The sequence below is a fragment of the Oncorhynchus tshawytscha genome, linkage group LG10 (genome assembly GCF_018296145.1).
Source record: "Oncorhynchus tshawytscha isolate Ot180627B linkage group LG10, Otsh_v2.0, whole genome shotgun sequence".
Classification (NCBI taxonomy): Eukaryota; Metazoa; Chordata; class Actinopteri; order Salmoniformes; family Salmonidae; genus Oncorhynchus; species Oncorhynchus tshawytscha.
The window spans coordinates 66,830,601-66,852,241 of NC_056438.1; the positions used below are offsets into that span (position 1 = coordinate 66,830,601).

A 21,641-nucleotide genomic window follows, 5' to 3' on the forward strand; every position below is an offset into this window, starting at 1 on the left:
TACTCTCTGTTCATCATATATGCATAGTCACTTTAACCATATCTACATGTACATACTACCTCAATCAGCCTGGCTAACCGGTGTCTGTATGTGGCCTCGCTACTGTATATAGCTTGTCTTTTTTACTGTTGTTTTATTTCTTTACCTACCTATTGTTAATTAATCTAATACCTGTTTTGCACTATTGGTTAGAGCCTGTAAGTAAGCATTTCACTGTAAGGTCTACATCTGTTGTATTCAGAGCACATGACAAATAAACTTTGATTTGACATGCAATCATAATTGACTGCAGAGCATATAAAGCACCCACAAGCCACCGGTGGCTGAAAACACAATCATGGTGGGATGAATTTCTGAGCAAGGGAAGTCCATTTAAAAATCATTCCTTCCTCCCTTGCACCTTGCCCTGCATACTCTTCAGACGTCATGATACGTCATCAGAAGTGTCCACTTAATTTGAGGGGATAGGGTGTGTCTTAAGTGTTTGGAATGCAACCTAACGTTGTTCACTCGCTCCCTCGAGCTAAATCGAAGGGGCAACCTCCACATAAGATGGCAAGGGCTAAGGGGGTAAAAAATAATGTGTTTGGACTGCAGCCAAGTTCTTCACTTGCTCGGTTGTTGACTAAATCGAGGGCCGAGGGGGCAACGTTAGTGAATTGATTCTCGACCTAAAATGGCAAATAAACTGCATCCGGTTTCAACGGGGATTTCGCCGAGGGAAGTGGCTATCGCGAGGGCTGAGAGGGTAAAAATGTGTTTGGACTGCATCCCCTACTCTACAGACACCATAGGACTCTTTAATGATCATATGACCACTCGTTCCTCCCCTCCGTTTGCTTTCGCGGAAGTAAAATCTGTCAATGAGGTAGCTAACAAAGCAGAGCAACTATTACCATTTCTTGTTTTTTTTTGTCAGATTGAAAATCTGTAGAAACACAACACTAGTCAGATAAAATGTTATTCCAGGAGAATATGACAAATTATGTTACTTTTCAGACCAAATTAACCTCCGTTATGGATGTGTTGGCCAAAACTGCGGTGGCAGAAATAAGTAAATTATTCGATGATGGGTTTGCTGTTTTACGCTTGGAAATGTGCAGAAGAGAAAATGAAATAGAAGCCTTAAAAATCAAATTATTGTTTATGGAGAACGAACGGCAAACGACACGGTCCAAAGCGCGAGAAGCAGGCTGTTCTTCCACATGCTCTTCGTCTTCCAGCAGAACAGAGCAGGGTGAGCCAGCTCCGGCTTACTGTACTAGCTAGCTAGACCTATCTGAAATGTGTTGCGGTCCATCTCAACTCAAGGGTCAATTCTTTAAAAATATGCAGTATTAACAATGGCAATTATTTCTCAATGCCTAACTAGTGTAGATAATGGGTTGCTATTGCAGTGCTCTCAATTTTGGTATTTAAAAATCTAACTTTAATCTCTATGCAGATAGTTATTTACTCCTGTGCGCACACAGTACAGCAGGTCATACATGACCTTCAGCATGGTTTTGACTCAACTCAAAAATTGCCTACTTATCTTAAACTAGTGCTAAATGCTAATATAACCAAGTTTATGTAGATCTCGTAATGTTGACTCGTGAGGACCTGCATATTTGCACATTGACGGGAGCCCAAATTGAGCAAGTTCCCCATTCTAAGTACTTAGGTATTTGGATTGATGATACTCTTTAAAACGCACTGAAAACTGACAAAAGATGAGAATTAAGATAAATCCTGTCTCACTTTGGAAAGTAGAAGGAAGATTGTTCAAGCAAGGCTTCTCCCAGTACTTGATTTTGGTGATATAATCTACATGCATGCAGCAGCCTCTGTTTTAAAACGTTTTAGATCGTCTCACTCAGCACTGTGATAATTTTTGTACAAAACACTGCATTTTCTATAGTTCTGTTGGCTGGGAGTCTGATTACCAGAAGAGCCCAGCATTGGCTACTTTTTGTATATAAAGCGGTTCTTCAGACTCCCCCACTACCTCAGCTCATGTGTTAATTGGAGATACAGCCTTTTCAGACCCACTCTATGGACTGGCTAGTTCTGGAGGTCCCGCAGGTCTACATTGACCTGGGGGAAAATGCGTTTAGTTTTTATGCCCCCAGCTCATGGAATAGCCTTCAGGCCACATTGAAATTGGACTCACTGGTCTTCATTGGACAGTTTAGATAGAGTTTAAGGGAGGTGATATGTGAGAGTTGTTTGTTTTGATTATTCTTAAATTTTGTATGTTCTTGTTCACAAGGCACCCTTAATTAGACCCTGGTCTCAATGGTGACCCACCCTGTATAGATAAAGTAAAATATCATTTTTATTTAAAAAAAACATTACATACTGACAGTTCCTTTAAACCCTTTCAGGGTCCAAAGGCTGTGATGAGGATCCTGGTGAAAGGACTTCATTTGAGCAGAACGCCAGAGAGAAAGACGACCAACTGCATCAAAATAGACCACAGCCACCTGCAGAAGAAGTAGAGGGACTTGAACAGAACAGGTCAGGCCACAGAGAGAAGGATAGTGGACTAGAGTTAGTGAAGACTGAGCAGGAAGAGTATGATGTCATTTCACTACATACATCAGTAAGTGAACATGGCACAGAGAGATCAGATCATGAGGAAACTGAGTTTGCTGTGGATGAGAGAGAGAGTCAGCTCTGGGAGTCTTTAACAGAGCGCAACTGTGACTCGGAGGGTCCAGATTACCATAAGTGCACAGAACAATATCCACTGGATCAAGATACAGACATACAGCTCATTCAAAGTGCAGTGGAGGGTCCTGATAGCATTCCATCGTCCGAGATGGGTGACATTAACAGAGTTATGAAAGAGATGCGAGCACAGTCTGTTTGGAATGACAGAAGGACCCCTACAGATTTGGCTCAGGCACAGCCAGGACAGCACAGAGAAACCATGCACCCAGAGAGAACCCAGGATGGGACAACTACCAGAGTGCCATCAGACAAACAAACACTAGCCAATGAGGGTGCAGGATATTCCAATGTTTGGCTAAATAACGTATTCTCACTTGCCCCAAATTGTTCAAATGGTTTCAACTCAGCAAAGGTATCCCCAAGGAGAACCCCAGCAAGAGAGAAGTGGTTTGTTTGCTCCTTCTGTGGAAAGAGCTTTGACCGGGTCGGTCACCTGGAGATGCATCAGCGGATTCATACGGGAGAGAAACCGTACAGCTGTGTGATGTGCGGGAGGTGTTTCGCTCAGCAGAGTAATCTCCGCAGACACCAGCGAGTACACAGAGCCCTCAGAACAAACCAAACTGTCTACTGATCATTATCACCATGACTAGACAACTAAGAACATTGTAGAACAACATTTTCTAATGACTGAGAACAGAGTTGATAAGACACTTGCAGAAAGCAGCAGTGTGTTACTTTTGTCTTCCCATTCTATAAAGTGAGAGCAGTGGGACCCTACCACAACTGTTGCACTAGTGGTGCTTATATACTGTAGTGATGGATCAGAGTTGCAGGTTTACAGCTTCCTGCTTGTAACCTTTTAAGGAATGCTTAAGAGGAGGATCTCCATAATCTTTAGGTTTTTGTAGACCTATGCCAGACTAACACTACAATGGACATGCTTTTGTCAATGCATACATTTGTATGAATAAAAATCTGAATTATCCAACTTTGAGCCCTTTTGATTTGTTGTTGAAATGAACATGAAAATAACTAACTCACAAGGTCAGGATATATTTGGATATCCGAACTATAAGGTTAGCTAAAATGATAGCACAATCACAACTGAGTGCTTACACAAGACTGGGTTTATAGTTGATACAAAGTGATGGTGCAATCTTGTCCAATCTCTACTTAGGCTTGTACATTTTGTTTACATAGGACATACAAGAAGACAATGCTGATAAAAAAAGAAAAAGACAAATGGTAATGAACGTGAGCATGTTGCCAAACCCTCACTTCTGTATAATGACCACTAGGTTAGGGTGGAGCTGAGTGCAGTTCCCTTTTCAGCCAAGCCTCATGTCTAGATGATCTGTCCTCTGGGGTGTAGGAGGATGGCGTTGGAGTGTGGTTTGGGCCGCAGGAACCCGTTGCTGTAGTGGAAGTGGTTGGAGAGCGCCTCTGAGATCTGGTAAGAACTGGTGTCACAGTCTGCCTCATCAACCTCCAGCACTGCCCGTCTGTGGCCCCAGTCTTCCCCTTTGGTCACCCCCTCCCTCTGGCCACACAGGTTACTGAGCATTGGGGGGATGTCTGTGGGCCCCACACTGCCATCCTGGTCCTGGGGCTTGATGGGGACAAGGGAGGAAGGAAGGCCAGAGTCCTGCAAAATTGAGACCACATATTGCAAGGCATTGAGAAAAACAGTTTATTTTGTAATAACTCACAGGCCTATGTGCATTTAAACTTTTACGTATACTCTTCCTTGATCAAACAAATACACACCAGGGACATATTGCTTCTCTTCAGGTACGACTCCACCCTTCGTCTGCGCTCTTCCCTCTCTCCCTCCATCTCCACGCCCCTCATACTCTCTCTGCCCTCATGCCAGCTAGACTGGTACAGGACAGGGCGGCCTAGGTAGTCCACATCCCCCTCTCCAACAGTCCCCCGCCTCCCACCCAGGGATGATTCACTGCCTATGTAGATGGGACGGTCCTAACAGGAAGGATCCAAATAATGCCATAGATTAAACATCAATGAAAAAAATATTTGATAGTGGACATGTTGTAAATGTAGAATATTGCTAAAAAATATTTTATGGACTCACCTCAAGGGACATTAGGCTGTTTTTCATTCTACTGTCTAGTCTGAGTAGTGTACAGTCTTCATTCTGGGGTGAAAAGTAGAGAGAATTATTTGGGGTATCACAGTCATTCACAAGTAAATACTAACTGATCATGATAGTTTATCATCTATTTTGCACCAATTTTCAGTTGAGTATGTAAAGTACTGAGTACCTGTCCTCTGGGGTCTGTGCTGACAGAGTTGAGTCTCCGGGAGGAGTCCTGTCTGGAGAGTGTGTTGATTTTTAACCTGTGAAAGACAGAGAATGTCAAACTGAAGGGGATTTGAGGATAGGGGTTAAGAGCATTGGGCAAGTAACCAAAAGGTTGCTGGTCCAAATCCCAGAGCCAACTAGGTGAACAATTGCAGATGTGCCCTTGAGCAAGGCACTTAATCCTAATTGCTCCTGTAAATCACTCTGGATAACATAATCTGCTAAATGACTAAAATGGAAAGGGGGAGCAAAGTATTGTGGAAATCAACTCACGTTCTTTCGCTAAGCTCCATCTCTAATTTTCTGTTTTTGCGCCTGTGGTATCGGTTGACTAAGATGATGATGATGATCATGACGATGACCAAAACCCCAGCAGCCACAACTATAATGATCATCACTAGAGTGTCAACAGTGGTTTCCTGCACACTGCGAATTTTCTCTATGTGAGGGATGGGAACATACACAATTGTAAACAAACAACCAACTGCAGTGATAGAGATACGTTGCAGATTTTCTATTTGAGCAAAGTTGGTATTTCAGATCATCACAAGGGGGCAGCAATGTTGCACAAATGGTACCAAACACGGTGGGAGATAAGTTCTATTATGTTGTCCAGGTTCTCCCAATATACAGGAGTAACTTTGCCCATTACCTGTCACTGTGATGTTCGATTCTACTTTCCTTGTCCCAATGCCGTTGTTCACCACACATTCATAAACTCCAGTGTCATTCTGTCTCAGGGCTCGGCCAAACAGAAGCCTTGCTCCATTCACAGTGAGACCGTCTGGCAGGGCCTTACCACCCCTGCAGATGGAGACAAACACATACATTAAAGAAGATTGCCCATATTAATACTGAGCTACTCAACAATGTAATCGTAACCTAATTAACATGCACTACATGACCAAAAGTATGTGGAAACCTGCTCATTGAATATCTCATTCCAAAATCATAGGCATGAATATGGAGTTGGTCCTCCCTTTGCTGCTACAACAGCCTCCACTCTTCTGAGAAGGCTTCCCACTAGATGTTGGAACATTGCTGCGGGGACATACTTCAATTGAGCCATGAGCATTAACGATGTTGGGCGATTAGGCCTGGCTCGCAGTAGGTGTTCCAATTCATCCCAAAGGTGTTTGATGGGGCTGAGGTCAGGGCTCTGTGCAGGCCAGTCATGGACAGACAATTTTTTAAGTGCTATGCACTTCGGCACTCTGCGGACCCGTTCTGTGAGCGTGTGTGACCTACCACTTCCCGGCAAGCCGTTGTTGCTCCTAGACCTTTCCACTTCACAATAACAGTATTTACAGCAGCTCTAGCAGGGCATACATTTTACAAATTGACTTGTTGGGAAGGTGGCATCCTATGATGGTGCCATGTTGAAAGTCACTGAGCTCTTCAGTAAGGCCATTCTACTGCCAGTGTTTGTCTATGGAGATTGCATGGCGGTGTGCTCGATTTTATACACCTTTCAGCAATGGGTTTGGCTGAAATAGCTGAATCCGCTAATTTGAAGGGGTGTCCACATACTTGTGTGTGTGTGTGTGTGTGTGTGTGTGTGTGTGTGTGTGTGTGTGTGTGTGTGTGTGTATGTATGTATGTATGTATGTATGTATGTATATATATACACACACACACACACACACACACATATTCATACATACATACGCACAGTTGAAGTCAGAAGTTAACATACACTTAGGTTGGAGTAATTTAAACTAGTTTTTCAACCACTCCACAAATTTCTTGTTAACAAACTAAAGTTTTGGCAAGTCGGTTAGGACATCTACTTTGTGCATGACACAAGTCATTTTCCCAACAATTGTTTACAGACAGATTATTTCACTTATAATTCACTGTATGACAATTCCAGAGGGTCTACATACAAGTTTACATACACAAAGTGGACTGTGCCTTTAAAAAAGTCATGAAGTCATGGCTTTAGAAGCTTCTGATAGACATATTTGAGTCAATTGGGGGTGTACCTGTGAATGTATTTCAAGGCCTACCTTCAAACTCAGTGTCTCTTTGCTTGACATCATGGGAAAATCTAAAGAAATCAGCCAAGACCTCAAAAAAAATTGCAGACCTCCACAAGTCTGGTTCATCCTTGGGAGCAATTTCCAAACGCCTGAAGGTACCACGTTCATCTGTACAAACAATAGTACGCAAGTATAAACACCATGGGACCACGCAGCCGTCATACCTCTCAGGAAGGGGACGCGTTCTGTCTCCTAGAGATGAACCTACTTTGGTGAGAAAAGTGCAAATCAATCCCAGAACAACATCAAAGGACCGTGTGAAGATGCTGGAGGAAACAGGTCCAAAAGTATCTATATCCACAGTAAAACGAGTCCTATATCGACATAACCTGAAAGGCCGCTCAGCAAGGAAGAAGCCACTGATCCAAAACCGCCATAAAAAAAGCCAGACTACGGTTTGCAACTGCACATGGAGAAATGTCCTCTGGTCTGAAACAAAACTAAAACTGTTTGGTCATAATGACCATTGTTATGTTTGGAGGAAAAAGAGGGAGGCTTGCTGAAGAACACCATCCCAACAATGATGCACGGGGGTGGCAGCATCATGTTGCGGGGGTACTTCGCTGCAGGAGGGACTGGTGCACTTCACAAAATAGATGGCATCATGAGGCAGGAAAATTATATGGATATATTGAAGCAACATCTCAAGACATCAGTCAGGAAGTTAAAGCTTGGTTGCAAATGGGTCTTCCAAATGCACAATGACCCCAAGCATACCTCCAAAGTTGTGGCAAAATGGCTTAAGGACAACAAAATCAAGGTATTGGAGTGGCCATCACAAAGCCCTGACCTCAATCCCATAGAATATTTGTGGGCAGAACTGAAAAGGCATGTGCGAGCAAAGAGGCCTACAAACCTGACTCAGTTACACCATCTCTGTCAGGAGGAATGGGCCAAAATTCACCCACTTTATTGTGGGAAGCTTGTGGAAGGCTACCCGAAACGTGTGACCCAAGTTAAACAATTTAAAGGCAATGCTATCAAATACTAATTGAGTGTATGTAAACTTCTGAACCACTGGGAATGTGATGAAACAAATAACAGCTGAAATAAATCACTCTGTACTATTATTCTGACATTTCACATTCTTAAAATAAAGTGGTGATCCTAACTGGCCTAAGACAGGGAATTTTACAAGGATTAAATGTCAGGAGTTTTGAAAACTGAATTTAAATGTATTTGGCTAAGGTGCATGTAAACTTCCAACTTCAACTAAGTGTGTGTATATATATATATATATATATATATATATATATATATATATATATATATATATATATATACACACACACACACACACATACATATACACAGTGCCTTGCGAAAGTATTCGGCCCCTTTGAACTTTGCGACCTTTTGCCACATTTCAGGCTTCAAACATAAAGATATAAAACTGTATTTTTTTGTGAAGAATCAACAACAAGTGGGACACAATCATGAAGTGGAACAACATTTATTGGATATTTCAAACTTTTTTAAATCAAAAACTGAAAAATTGGGTGTGCAAAATTATTCAGCCCCCTTAAGTTAATACTTTGTAGCGCCACCTTTTGCTGCGATTACAGCTGTAAGTCGCTTGGGGTATGTCTGTATCAGTTTTGCACATCGAGAGACTGAAATGTTTTCCCATTCCTCCTTGCAAAACAGCTCGAGCTCAGTGAGGTTGGATGGAGAGCATTTGTGAACAGCAGTTTTCAGTTCTTTCCAAAGATTCTCGATTGGATTCAGGTCTGGACTTTGACTTGGCCATTCTAACACCTGGATATGTTTATTTTTGAACCATTCCATTGTAGATTTTGCTTTATGTTTTGGATCATTGTCTTGTTGGAAGACAAATCTCCATCCCAGTCTCAGGTCTTTTGCAGACTCCATCAGGTTTTCTTCCAGAATGGTCCTGTATTTGGCTCCATCCATCTTCCCATCAAATTTAACCATCTTCCCTGTCCCTGCTGAAGAAAAGCAGGCCCAAACCATGATGCTGCCACCACCATGTTTGACAGTGGGGATGGTGTGTTCAGGGTGATGCGCTGTGTTGCTTTTACGCCAAACATAACGTTTTGCATTGTTGCCAAAAAGTTCAATTTTGGTTTCATCTGACCAGAGCACCTTCTTCCACATGTTTGGTGTGTCTCCCAGGTGGCTTGTGGCAAACTTTAAACAACACTTTTTATGGATATCTTTAAGAAATGACTGATTGTTGTCCTATGGACAGAGTCTCCCACCTCAGCTGTAGATCTCTGCAGTTCATCCAGAGTGATCCTGGGCCTCTTGGCTGCATCTCTGATCAGTCTTCTCCTTGTATGAGATGAAAGTTTAGAGGGACGGCCAGGTCTTGGTAGATTTGCAGTGGTCTGATACTCCTTCCATTTCAATATTATCGCTTGCACAGTGCTCCTTGGGATGTTTAAAGCTTGGGAAATCTTTTTGTATCCAAATCCGGCTTTAAACTTCTTCACAACAGTATCTCGGACCTGCCTGGTGTGTTCCTTGTTCTTCATGATGCTCTCTGCGCTTTTAACGGACCTCTGAGACTATCACAGTGCAGGTGCATTTATACGGAGACTTGATTACACACAGGTGGATTGTATTTATCATCATTAGTCATTTAGGTCAACATTGGATCATTCAGAGATCCTCACTGAACTTCTGGAGAGAGTTTGCTGCACTGAAAGTAAAGGGGCTGAATAATTTTGCACGCCCAATTTTTCAGTTTTTGATTTGTTAAAAAAGTTTGAAATATCCAATAAATGTCGTTCCACTTCATGATTGTGTCCCACTTGTTGTTGATTCTTCACAAAAATACAGTTTTATATCTTTATGTTTGAAGCCTGAAATGTGGCAAAAGGTTTCAAAGTTCAAGGGGGCCGAATACTTTCGCAAGGCACTGTATATATATATATATATATATATATATATATATGAGCATACTTAAATCAATATATGTACTTAAATCAAATCAAATTTGATTTGTCACATACACATGGTTAGCAGATGTTAATGCGAGTGTAGCGAAATGCTTGTGCTTCTAGTTCCGACAATGCAGTAATAACCAACAAGTAATCTAACTAACATTTCCAAAACTACTGTCTTATACACACACAAGTGTAAGGGGAAAAATAATATGTACATAAAGATATATGAATGAGTGATGGTACAGAGCGGCATAGGCAAGATGCAGTAGATGGTATCGAGTACAGTATATACATATGAGATGAGTATGTAAACAAAGTGGCATAGTGAAAGTGGCTAGTGATACATGTATTACATAAAGATGCAGTAGATGATATAGAGTACAGTATATACGTATACATATGAGATGAATAATGTAGGGTATGTAAACATTATATTAGGTAGCATTGTTTAAAGTGGCTAGTGATATATTTTACATAATTTCCCATTATTAAAGTGGCTGGAGTTGAGTCAGTGTGTTGGCAGCAGCCACTCAATGTTAGTCGTGGCTGTTTAACAGTCTGATGGCCTTGAGATAGAAGCTGTTTTTCAGTCTCTCGGTCCCAGCTTTGATGCACCTGTACTGACCTCGCCTTCTGGATGATAGTGGGGTGAACAGGCAGTGGCTCGGGTGGTTGTTGTCCTTCATGATCTTTATGGCCTTCCTGTAACATCGGATGGTGTAGGTGTCCTGGAGGGCAGGTAGTTTGCCCCCGGTGATGCGTTGTGCAGACCTCACTACCCTCTGGAGAGCCTTACGGTTGTGGGCGGAGCAGTTGCCGTACCAGGCGGTGATACAGCCCGCCAGGATGCTCTCGATTGTGCATCTGTAGAAGTTTGTGAGTGCTTTTGGTGACAAGCCGAATTTCTTCAGCCTCCTGAGGTTGAAGAGGCACTGCTGCGCCTTCTTCACGATGCTGTCTGTGTGGGTGGACCAATTCAGTTTGTCTGTGATGTGTATGCCGAGGAACTTGAAACTTGCTACCCTCTCCACTACTGTTCCATCGATGTGGATAGGGGGTGTTCCCTCTGCTGTTTCCTGAAGTCCACAATCATCTCCTTAGTTTTGTTGACGTTGAGTGTGAGGTTATTTTCCTGACACCACACTCCGAGGGCCCTCACCTCCTCCCTGTAGGCCGTCTCGTCATTGTTGGTAATCAAGCCTACCACTGTTGTGTCGTCCGCAAACTTGATGATTGAGTTGGAGGCGTGCGTGGCCACGCAGTCGTGGGTGAACAGGGAGTACAGGAGAGGGCTCAGAACACACCCTTGTGGGGCCCCAGTGTTGAGGATCAGCGGGGTGGAGATGTTGTTGCCTACCCTCACCACCTGGGGGCGGCCCGTCAGGAAGTCCAGTACCCAGTTGCATAGGGCGGGGTCGAGACCCAGGGTCTCAAGCTTGATGACGAGCTCGGAGGGTACTATGGTGTTAAATGCCGAGCTGTAGTCGATGAACAGCATTCTCACATAGGTATTCCTCTTGTCCAGATGGGTTAGGGCAGTGTGCAGTGTGGTTGAGATTGCATCGTCTGTGGACCTATTTGGGCGGTAAGCAAATTGGAGTGGGTCTAGGGTGTCAGGTAGGGTGGAGGTGATATGGTCCTTGACTAGTCTCTCAAAGCACTTCATGATGACGGAAGTGAGTGCTACGGGGCAGTCGTTTAGTACAGTTACCTTAGCTTTCTTGGGAACAGGAACAATGGTGGCCCTCTTGAACCATGTGGGAACAGCAGACTGGGATAGGGATTGATTGAATATGTCCGTAAACACACCAGCCAGCTGGTCTGCGCATGCTCTGAGGGCGCGGCTGGGGATGCCGTCTGGGCCTGCAGCCTTGCGAGGGTTAATACGTTTAAATGTTTTACTCACCTCGGCTGCAGTGAAGGAGAGGCCGCATGTTTTGGTTGCAGGCCGTGTCAGTGGCACTGTATTGTCCTCAAAGCGGGCAAAAAAGTTATTTAGTCTGCCTGGGAGCAAGACATCCTGGTCCGTGACGGGGCTGGTTTTCATTTTGTAATCCATGATTGACTGTAGACCCTGCCACATACCTCGTGTCTGAGCCGTTGAATTGAGATTCTACTTTGTCTCTATACTGACGCTTAGCTTGTTTGATTGCCTTGTGGAAGGTATAGCTACACTGTTTGTATTCGGTCAGTGCATTCATAAAGTATTCTGAGCCCTTCACTTTTTCCACATTTTGTTGCGTTACAGCCTTATTCTAAAATGTTGTTTTTATCTACACACAATTCCCCATAATGACAAGGCAAAAAACTGAAATATCACATTTATGTAACTATTCAGATCCTTTACTCAGTACTTTGTTGAAGCACCTTTGGCAGTGATTAAATCAAAATCAAATTTATTTATATAGCCCTTCGTACATCAGCTGTTATCTGATATCTGAAATCCAGCCTAAAACCCCAAACAGCAAGCAATGCAGGTGTTGAAGCACGATTACAGCTTAGTCTTCTTGGGTATGAAGCCACAAGCTTGGCACGCCTGTTTTTGATGAGTTTCTTCCATTCTTCTCTGCAGATCCTCTCAAGCCCGGTCAGCTTGGATGGGGAGTGTCGCTCCACAGCTATTTTTAGGTCTCTCCAGAGATGTTCGATCGGGTTCAAGTCCAGGCTCTGGCTGGGCCACTCAAGGACATTCAGAGACTTGTCCCGAAACCACTCCTGCATTGTCTTGGCTGTGTGCTTAGGGTCATTGTCTTGTTGGATGGTGAACCGTCGCCCCAGTATGAGGTCCTGAGCACTCTGGATCAGGTTTTCATCAAGGATCTCTGTACTTTTCTCTGTTCATCTTTCCCGCGATCCTGGACTAGTGTCCCAGTCCTTGCCGTTGGAAAACATTCCCACAGCATGATTCTGCCACCATTATGCTTCACTGTAGGGATCGCATTGGCCAGCTGATGAGCGGTGCCTGGTTTCCTCCAGATGTGACGCCTGGCATTCACGCCAAAGACTACAATCTTGGTTTCATCAGACCAGAGAATCTTGTTTCTCATGGTCTGACAGTCCATTAGGTGCTTTTTGGCAAACTCCAAGCAGGCCGTCATGTGCATTTTACTGAGCAGTGGCTTCCGTCTGGCCACTCTACCATAAAGGCCTGATTGGTGGAGAACTGCAGAGATGGTTGTCCTTCTGAAATGTTCTCCCATCTCCACAGAGAAACTCTAGAGCTCTGTCAGAGTGACGATTAGGTTCTTGGTCACCTCCCTGACAAAGGTCTTTCTCCCCCGATTGCTCCATTTGGCCGGGCAGCCAGCTCTAGGAAGAGTCTTGATGGTTCCAAACTTAATCCATTTAAGAATGACGGACGCTACTGTGTTCTTGCGGACCTTCAATGCTGCAGAAATGTTTTGGTACCCTTCCCCAGAGCTGTGCCGAGACACAATCCTGTCTTGGAGATCTACGGACAATTCCTTTGAACACATGGCTGGGTTTTTGCTCTGACATGCACTGTCAACTGTGGACCTTATTTAGACAGGTGTGTGCCATTCCAAATCGTGTCCAATCAATTGAATTTACCACAGATGGAATCCAATCAAGTTGTAGAAACATCTCAAGGATGATAAATGGAAACAGGATGCACCTGAGCTCAATTTTTCTGAGTCTCATAGCAAAGGGTCTGAATACTTATGTAAAGAATCTTTTTTATTATATAGTTGGGCAAAAAGGTATTTAGTCAGCCACCAATTGTGCAAGTTCTCCCACTTAAAAAGATGAGAGAGGCCTGTAATTTTCATCATAGGTACACTTCAACTATGACAGACAAAATTAGGAAAAAAAATCCAGAAAATCACATTGTAGGATTTTAAATTAATTTATTTGCAAATTATGGTGGAAAATAAGTATTTGGTCAATAACAAAAGTTTATCTCAATACTTTGTTATATACCCTTTGTTGGCAATGAGAGGTTTTCACACACTGTTGCTGGTATTTTGGCCCATTCCTCCATGCAGAGCTCCTCTAGAGCAGTGATGTTTTGGGGCTGTTGCTGGGCAACATGGACTTTGAACTCCCTCCAAAGATTTTCTATGGGGTTGAGATCTGGAGACTGGCAAGGCCACTCCAGGACCTTGAAATGCTTCTTACGAAGCCACTCCTTCATTGCCCGGGTGTGTTTGGGATCATTGTCATGCTGAAAGACCCAGCCACGTTTCATCTTCAATGCCCTTGCTGATGGAAGGAGGGTTTCACTCAAAATCTCACGATACATGGCCCCATTCATTCTTTCCTTTACACGGATCAGTCGTCCTGGTCCCTTTGCAGAAAAACAGCCCCAAAGCATGATGTTTCCACCCCCATGCTTCACAGTAGGTATGGTGTTCTTTGGATGCAACTCAGCATTCTTTGTCCTATTGGTCATTCTTTGTTCTATTTTGGTTTCATCTGACCATATGACATTCTCCCAATCTTCTTCTGAATCATCCAAATGCTCTCTAGCAAACTTCAGACGGACCTGGACATGTACTGGCTTAAGCAGGGGGACACGTCTGGCACTGCAGGATTTGAGTCCCTGGCGGCGTAGTGTGTTGCTGATGGTAGGCTTTGCTACTTTGGTCCCAGCTCTCTGCAGGTCATTCACTAGGTCCCCCCGTGTGGTTCTGGGAGTTTTGCTCACTGTTCTTGTGATCATTTTGACCCCACGGGGTGAAATCTTGTGTGGAGCCCCAGATCGAGGGAGATTATCAGTGGTCTTGTATGTCTTCCATTTCCTAATAATTGCTCCCACAGTTGATTTCTTCAAACCAAGCTGCTTACCTATTGCAGATTCAGTCTTCCCAGCCTGGTGCACAGGTGTCTTTTATACTGATAACTAGTTCAAACAGGTGCCATTAATACTGGTAACGAGTGGAGGACAGAGGAGCCTCTTAAAGAAGAAGTTACAGGTCTGTGAGAGCCAGAAATCTTGCTTGTTTGTAGGTGACCAAATACTTATTTTCCACCATAATTTGCAAATAAATTCATAAAAAATCCTACAATGTGATTTTCTGGATTTTTTTTCTCATTTTGTCTGTCATAGTTGACGTGTACCTATGATGAAAATTACAGGCCTCATCTTTTTAAGTGGGAGAACTTGCACAATTGGTGGCTGACTAAATACTTTTTTGCCCCACTGTATTTATACACATACACACATTTGCTAACATTTTTTTTAAACTAACTTTTTCATTATGGGGCATTGTGTGTAGATTAAGGGGGAAAAAAATATTTAATCAATTTTAGAATAATGCTGTAACGTAACAAAATGTGGAAAATTGAAGGGGTCTGAATACTTTCAGAATGCACTGTATGACTAATGGAATAGCAGACTCACTGCATGAAACAACGGCTATGTTCATGAAGGCATATGTATTGGACAGGGTTGATCAATACACAATTCAAAAAGTTCTAAGTCTATTTACGAAAACATTTTTAAGGCCTTTTGTTCAGCAAGACATTACCAGAATATAAACCTCTGAAGGGAATGTCAACTAAGCTACACAGAAGTAGCCTATAATTACATCCAAACAATAGGTCAGTGTGCATTGGTGAGGTGTTTTAGCTAAATACATTTGTTACATCAGGGTTACCACAAAAGGGAAACCAGCAATTTGCCTTCATCTGTAAAACCAGTTTAATTACTGCTCCTATTGATCTGAATAGACAAATGCCGCTTGGCTTGGTATGAGCCAACTACTCTATGAAGAAAGACTAAGAGGCCCCTGAATAAGCTCAGACGTCCCAGGAACTATAATAGAGAGGCCATTTCTGATCCCACCAGGAACTAGGTCCACTGAGAGGGCTCAAGTTGCCCAAGTTTCACTGTGCCAGCCAGGCTGCCATTTTACTGCTCAGCCCAACAAGGGGCTTCTCACATTTCTCTTCTTACTCACTCAGCCTCACCTTATAACCAATCCTTTATAATGGAATCAAAGCCAGAGATTACATCTGACACTGAATACATGTTTGACAATAATTATACTGATAGGGTTTATTTTCATTCAAATGCATTAAGGTTTTAGAAACATGCCATAAATGTGATACTCTATATACAGTACATTTAGAGCAATTTCGGAAAAATATCTCTTCAATTATTTTTAACTTCTGTGGAAACTGATGCACGATTTGTTAGCATGCTGCAATAGTGAGTATTTAATTGTGTGTGCTGTCATTATTGTAATGCTCGGAGAAGAATCTTTAATTACGTGCAGACCCTGTGTTTTACAGTGTATTAGAGTGATATTTAAAGCGAGGCACTATGATTAAGTGCTTAAGAGGCGTCTCCAGAGCTTCCTCCCTCCATGGCTCCCTCCCCTCCCTGGCTCGCTCACTCGTGTGAAAATGTATCCCTTTCAATCGGTTTTCTAATTCTGTAACTCGACAATGTATTTATTCCATATTGAATGGAACAAAGAGGAAGACACCCTCCTCTAGTTAACACTTTATCGTGCATGTCTGTGTGTTTCTCTTGCAAATATTTGAATAGTACATTTTATAGTGCAAAGTGTTACCTTACGCAAATAATGACATACAGAAACAGTCAGACAGGTAATACCTGGTCCAGGTGAAGCTCTGTGGTTTGGGGTTTCCTCCAGTCTCACACTTGAGTTCAGCTCCCTTCAGTCCCATGTACCAGTTTCCATTATAGCCAGTGACAGCTGCATCTGGGGGAACTGTCAACATAAACTTTTGTCACTTTAATCCAAGCATGGCCATTTAATTATACTATCCCACCACAGTGACAGCTGAGGGTAAACTCACATTGCACCACCAGGCGGTTACTGATCCTCCGGGGTTGCTCCAGAGCGGGGTGCCAGACGAGGCAGTCCAGCCGCATGCCGTTCATACTCCTCAGGGGGTGCAGGGAGAAGTGGGTGGACACGGCCCCGCCCTCGGAGCTGCGGGTCTGGTTCTGACCAGGGAGATCCGTATCCCAGGTCAGTCGAGGTGGAGGACGGGCCACGGAGCGGCAGGAGGCAGCTATGCGGAAGGACTGGCCCTCCTCCAGAACCACTGGGTCCAGAGAGGAGATTGGTAGGGCTGGGGGGGAAGGGAGGTAGAGGGGCAGGGCCAGGCTATATGAGATTCCATGTTGTGCAGGTAAATTGAGTGCGTAAGTAAGGCTTTGGTCAGCCAGAACAGATATTTCCTTCAGTGGTTGACTCCAACTAATCAAGTCAAATGTGGGGTTATTAACAGGAAATGACTATGATGAGTATAACAATGAAAATAGTCACATGGTTTACAACTATGATGAAGAGGATGGTGAAAGTAATTAGTCTTACTCCACACAGTGAGTGACAGCTGCCTCTCAAAGTTCCCATAGGGGAATGTGCTGATGTGACAGGTGTATTTCCCCTCATAAGACTCCTCCGTGTTCATGATGAGCAGGGCAGAGTCCACTGTGGGGCTACTGCTCTCAAACCTCACTCTCCCAGAGTATCGCCCAAACTCTGACAGACATAAGACAGAGAGACAAACAGAGAGACAAAGACAGATTTATTCCTGGTAAACATTACAATCCTTGCAGACAAATGCAAGAAAACAACATTATGATTATAGTGATTGAGTGACTAAGTGGTTAAGATGGGGGTCTACTCTGTGTGAGTTGGTGAGGGCATGATGCACCAACCTGTGTGTCCCTCTGTGAGGTGGGCAGTGATGATTTGTTCCTTGGTGCCATCAGGTAGCTCCTTGAACCAGCTGACCTGAACTACCTGCTCCTCCTCCTGAACTTGAAACTGACAGGGCAGCCGCGTCTCAACCTCCGTCAAGGAACGCAGGGAGAAGGATGGAGGAGGCTCCACAAACCCACCCCTCACACACACTGCTGTATGAGAGAGAGGTGTGTGTGTGTGTGTGTGCGTTAGAGAAAGCAAAACAGGGTGAGTGACGGTGTGGAGAAAGAGTAATGCATCATCACTATAACAAACAAGGAATCGCAAACATTGCCCTTTGAAGTGTTGAGGTGGGTATAGACTGTCTGTAGTTAATGATTCCTTCACTCATTAATGATTACACCCGCAGTTAAAAGACCATGGCACATACATGTAACTGCCAAAATAAAGAAAACACCAACATACTGTAAAGTGTTAATAGGGCGTTGGCCCAACACAAACTGCCAGAACAGCTTCAATGCACCCTGGCATAGATTCTACAAGTGTCTGGAACTCGACACCCTTCTTCCACGAGAAAATCTATATCATGTTTTGTTGATGGTGGTGGAGTCGCAGTCTCAAGGGACACTCCAGAATCTCCCACAAGTGTTCAATTGGGTTGAGATTTGGTGACCGAGACACACACACACACACACACACACACACACACACCCTTCTAACCCCCTATTTGTATTTATTATGGATCCCCTGACAGAGTACTCTTCCTGGGGTCCAGAAAAATTAAGGCAGATTATACCATTTTAAAAACATTACAATACATTCACAGACTGTGTGCCCTCAGGCCCCTATTCCACGACCCTATGCTCCTTTGAGCCCATTCTTTGAAAGTCACTGAGATCTTAAGGCTCCAGAATGGTGCAGCGGTCTGCTAGAGGTGTCATTACAGACCCTGGTTTGATCCTGGGCTGTATCACAACCGGCCGTGATCGGGAGTCCCATAGGGCAGTGCATAATTGTCCCAGCATCATCTGGGGTTAGGGGAGGGTTTTGCCGGGGTAGGCCGTCAATGTAAAATAAACATTTGTTCTTAACTGACTTGTCTAGTTAAATAAATATACATCTCTTCTTCTAGCCATGGTAGCCAAAATAATAGGCAACTTGATTAATTAACTCAGGAACCACACCTGTGGAAGCACCAGCTTTCAATATATTTTGTATCTCTCATTTATCCAAGTGTTTCCTTTATTTTGGCATGTTACCTGTATACGAGTCATTCCGTTCATTTCAACCACACAAGAACAAGGACACAGACCCACAGAGGAATGCAAACAAACTCACACACAGGCTCACACGTATTTCTAGTGAACACAAAAAGGGACTTGTTGTGAACTATTTTACAAACGGGAGAAACAGACAGGCGCACACAGGGCCTCAGACAGAGGTCGTTAGTGCCACAAAGCTGTGTTACTTGCTTTTCCTGTTCATGGCATTCATTGACCTTTATCACACCTCAGTTTGGCAGTTATGCTAAGGCCTATATTAACACACTAACAGAGTGCACCACACAGGAAGCTTACTTTTAAACACAGGTATAGGCCTACACATGCTACAAAAATGTGTTTGTTGAAACACTCACTACTAATCAAAACAAAAAGATAACAGCAGGGAAGTAGCCTGCACTTTGTTTTCCAAAGAATGTTACCCTAGTACATTTCTATGATGCCGATCCGTACTTGTCACCACTCCCTTTCCTTATAGTGTCAGGTATGCAACAAACATACATACCCAGATATACACCATACAATTAGGCTTCATATTTGTATTTTTTTAAAGAAAAAAAATCAAATAAACATTCCCAAATCTTACCAAATGCCCATAGCACCAACCACGCTGTGCCCCACTGGCTCTGGCCCTGGACAGGTAACTCCATCCCTTGATTCAGTGGCACTCCCAATATCAATCTTAGGGAGTTCCAAAATCTATCCAAGTTGAACAACAAGCTTCAAAATGGTATGAAATAATGCATTTTCGTAATCTCATTATTATTAAAAACATGAGAGTAAAGTGTTGCCATTGGAGTAGCCTATGTGGAGAATCATTTGTAGACAAGCTTACGGCGGTGGACTGTGCGTCAGGTGTTCGTGTCTCTTCGTAGGTCTTGCCAATCAAACCAAAGGTGCTCGATTTATTTACAGTAGCACACAAATTGTGTACACATTTTCTACAGTATAACTACATTCCAAATATTCAGTAACAAGAAAAAAAAGGTCCCAACTTTTCGGTTTACTTTTCAAACATTTCTTTCGCTCACTCTCCAGGTATTCGTAGTCCGTAGCCTACCTGACGCACGAGGTAAAATGTTAATTCCAACTCGAACAGTTGCAAAACACCAGACAATCGGGTAACACTACTTGCTCTACAACATCGGAAAATAATTAGATTAAGTCATTAGCCTACACAAGACTAACATTCTTCTGTGAAATGTCTCGAATTTACACTTTGCTCAAGCTTTTGCATTCCATTGTTGAATACATATTTTACTTGCCTGCGTCTCTCTCCACCCCCTAATTATCATACAACGTAAAGTAGCCTCCTTTTTTGTCTTTTAAGTCTGACCATACAACAGTGAATTATTTTATTTGACACAATGCAATGCACAATACTGTACACCTAATTTATAAGTGGTCTATTCTCAAATGGCTCTAGTCGTATTTAAATCTAAACGTATTTGGCCAGATTAATGGAAATTACTATTGAATCAGATAAAATCTAATTTCAATAAATAACGTTGACGTCTAATTGGTCACTTTCACTCTTACCGAGGTCTACAGTCATATATTGGCCCGGAATTGTAGATGTTTTGTTTGATATTAATTATGGGTATTCACAAGGGGGCGGCAGGTAGCCTAGTGGTTAGAGCGTTGGACTAGTAACCGAAAGGTTGCAAGATCTGTTGTTCTGCCCCTGAACAAGGCAGTTAACCCACTGTTCCCTGAAAAAAAGAAAGGAGGATGCTGTTGTTACAAAAATACATGATATAAGGTCTACATTTGTCATTCCTGTTTCAGACCAAGACCATTTTGAAAAAGTGAACATAGGTAGGTTCACTGACATGTATTTTACTACCAGGACTAGAATGGTATTGTGCTTTTGGTCTCACGAGTTCATGTTACTGTGGAGATTAAATCTTGCATATTGCCGTTTCTCTATTATTTTATTCATATATTTTTTTATTTGAACCTTTATTTAACTATTGAAGTGGTTATTGTTTTGAATTTGTTTTGAATACAGTTCCATGACCAGTTATTTGTGTATGTAAATAATGGTGTTGCATGAGATATTGTAGACTTGGAGACACTTGAGCCTCATTTCCAATGAGGATGTACCCCAGTGTTTTACCCAAAAGTCTCAGACTTATCTGTTTCTATCTACCTGGGCCGGCACCCGTATCTCACTGGGCCATGGCTCTGTCGGACCAGCTCTATCTTGGAGCCAAGGCAAGGCCCTGTGTACTTTTCAGCACCATTTACATAACAATGGCTAATTGTAAACTTCAATACCTTCAACCAGAGGTTGTTGATTCGGCTCGCCACAAGTATTGATGGAAGCAATAACATCAAAAGGGAATTTCACCTTGGCTCTGCCACGGCATACAGTCATTACTATATTAACATTATTACGTTTTTATCATAAACACAATTATCCAAACCACAAGCTAATACTAGCACATTTTCATTTCAGTGGTAGAATCGGGAAGTTTCAACTTCCTGTGTATGTAACGGATGTGAAACGGCTAGCTAGTTAGCGGTGGTGCGCGCTAAATAGCGTTTCAATCGGTGACGTCACTTGCTCTGAGACCTTGAAGTAGTGGTTCCCCTTGCTCTGCAAGGGCCGCTGCTTTTGTGGAGCGATGGGTAATGATGCTTCGTGTGTGACTGTTGTTGATGTGTGCAGAGGGTCCCTGGTTCGCGCCCGGGTATGGTCTAAAGATATACTGTTACATGTATTCATCTGCTCATAGTCAACCACAAAGTCCGGCATTCAAATGCAGATAACACCC

At 43.1% G+C, this 21,641-nt stretch overlaps 2 protein-coding genes across 3 annotated transcripts; one reads left to right on the forward strand and one right to left on the reverse strand.

The window, feature by feature from the left end:
- The first annotated feature begins 875 nt into the window (after positions 1–875).
- Positions 876–3,646, forward strand: LOC112260729 (zinc finger protein 436). The gene is made up of 2 exons (XM_024436038.1): positions 876–1,237; positions 2,367–3,646. Exons 1-2 carry the CDS (start codon positions 958–960, stop codon positions 3,287–3,289), a joined length of 1,203 nt encoding a protein of 400 aa, XP_024291806.1. The 5' UTR covers positions 876–957; the 3' UTR covers positions 3,290–3,646.
- A 121-nt stretch (positions 3,647–3,767) lies between these two features.
- On the reverse strand, positions 3,768–20,154 carry LOC112260728 (nectin-4). 2 transcript variants are annotated; one of them, XM_024436037.2, is made up of 12 exons: positions 19,697–20,154; positions 19,448–19,560; positions 17,596–17,793; positions 17,249–17,416; positions 16,725–17,003; positions 16,519–16,636; positions 5,634–5,785; positions 5,255–5,420; positions 4,941–5,016; positions 4,751–4,813; positions 4,426–4,638; positions 3,768–4,303 (listed from the first exon to the last, which is right to left on the reverse strand). In XM_024436037.2, the coding sequence occupies exons 2-12, from the start codon at positions 19,509–19,511 to the stop codon at positions 4,004–4,006; spliced, it is 1,797 nt and encodes a 598-aa protein (XP_024291805.1). In that variant the 5' UTR covers positions 19,512–19,560; positions 19,697–20,154; the 3' UTR covers positions 3,768–4,003. The 2 variants fall into 2 exon arrangements, with proteins under 2 accessions (XP_024291805.1, XP_024291804.1); XM_024436036.2 differs by having other exon boundaries at positions 19,448–20,154.
- Between the last annotated feature and the right edge of the window lie 1,487 nt (positions 20,155–21,641).

What these genes read in the sequence shown, in the direction of transcription:
- LOC112260729 (XM_024436038.1), top strand. Translation starts at nt 958, where the DNA reads ATGTTATTCCAGGAGAATATGACAAATTATGTTACTTTTCAGACCAAA. An exon ending in TTCCAGCAGAACAGAGCAGG is followed by an intron (nt 1,238 to 2,366) that starts GTGAGCCAGCTC and finishes AAACCCTTTCAG; the next exon opens with GGTCCAAAGGCTGTGATGAG.
- LOC112260728 (XM_024436037.2), bottom strand. Translation starts at nt 19,511, where the DNA reads ATGGAGTTACCTGTCCAGGGCCAGAGCCAGTGGGGCACAGCGTGGTTG. An exon ending in GCTGTCACTCACTGTGTGGA is followed by an intron (nt 17,004 to 17,248) that starts GTAAGACTAATT and finishes CTTCCCCCCCAG; the next exon opens with CCCTACCAATCTCCTCTCTG. An exon ending in ATGGAGCTTAGCGAAAGAAC is followed by an intron (nt 5,017 to 5,254) that starts GTGAGTTGATTT and finishes TGTCTTTCACAG; the next exon opens with GTTAAAAATCAACACACTCT.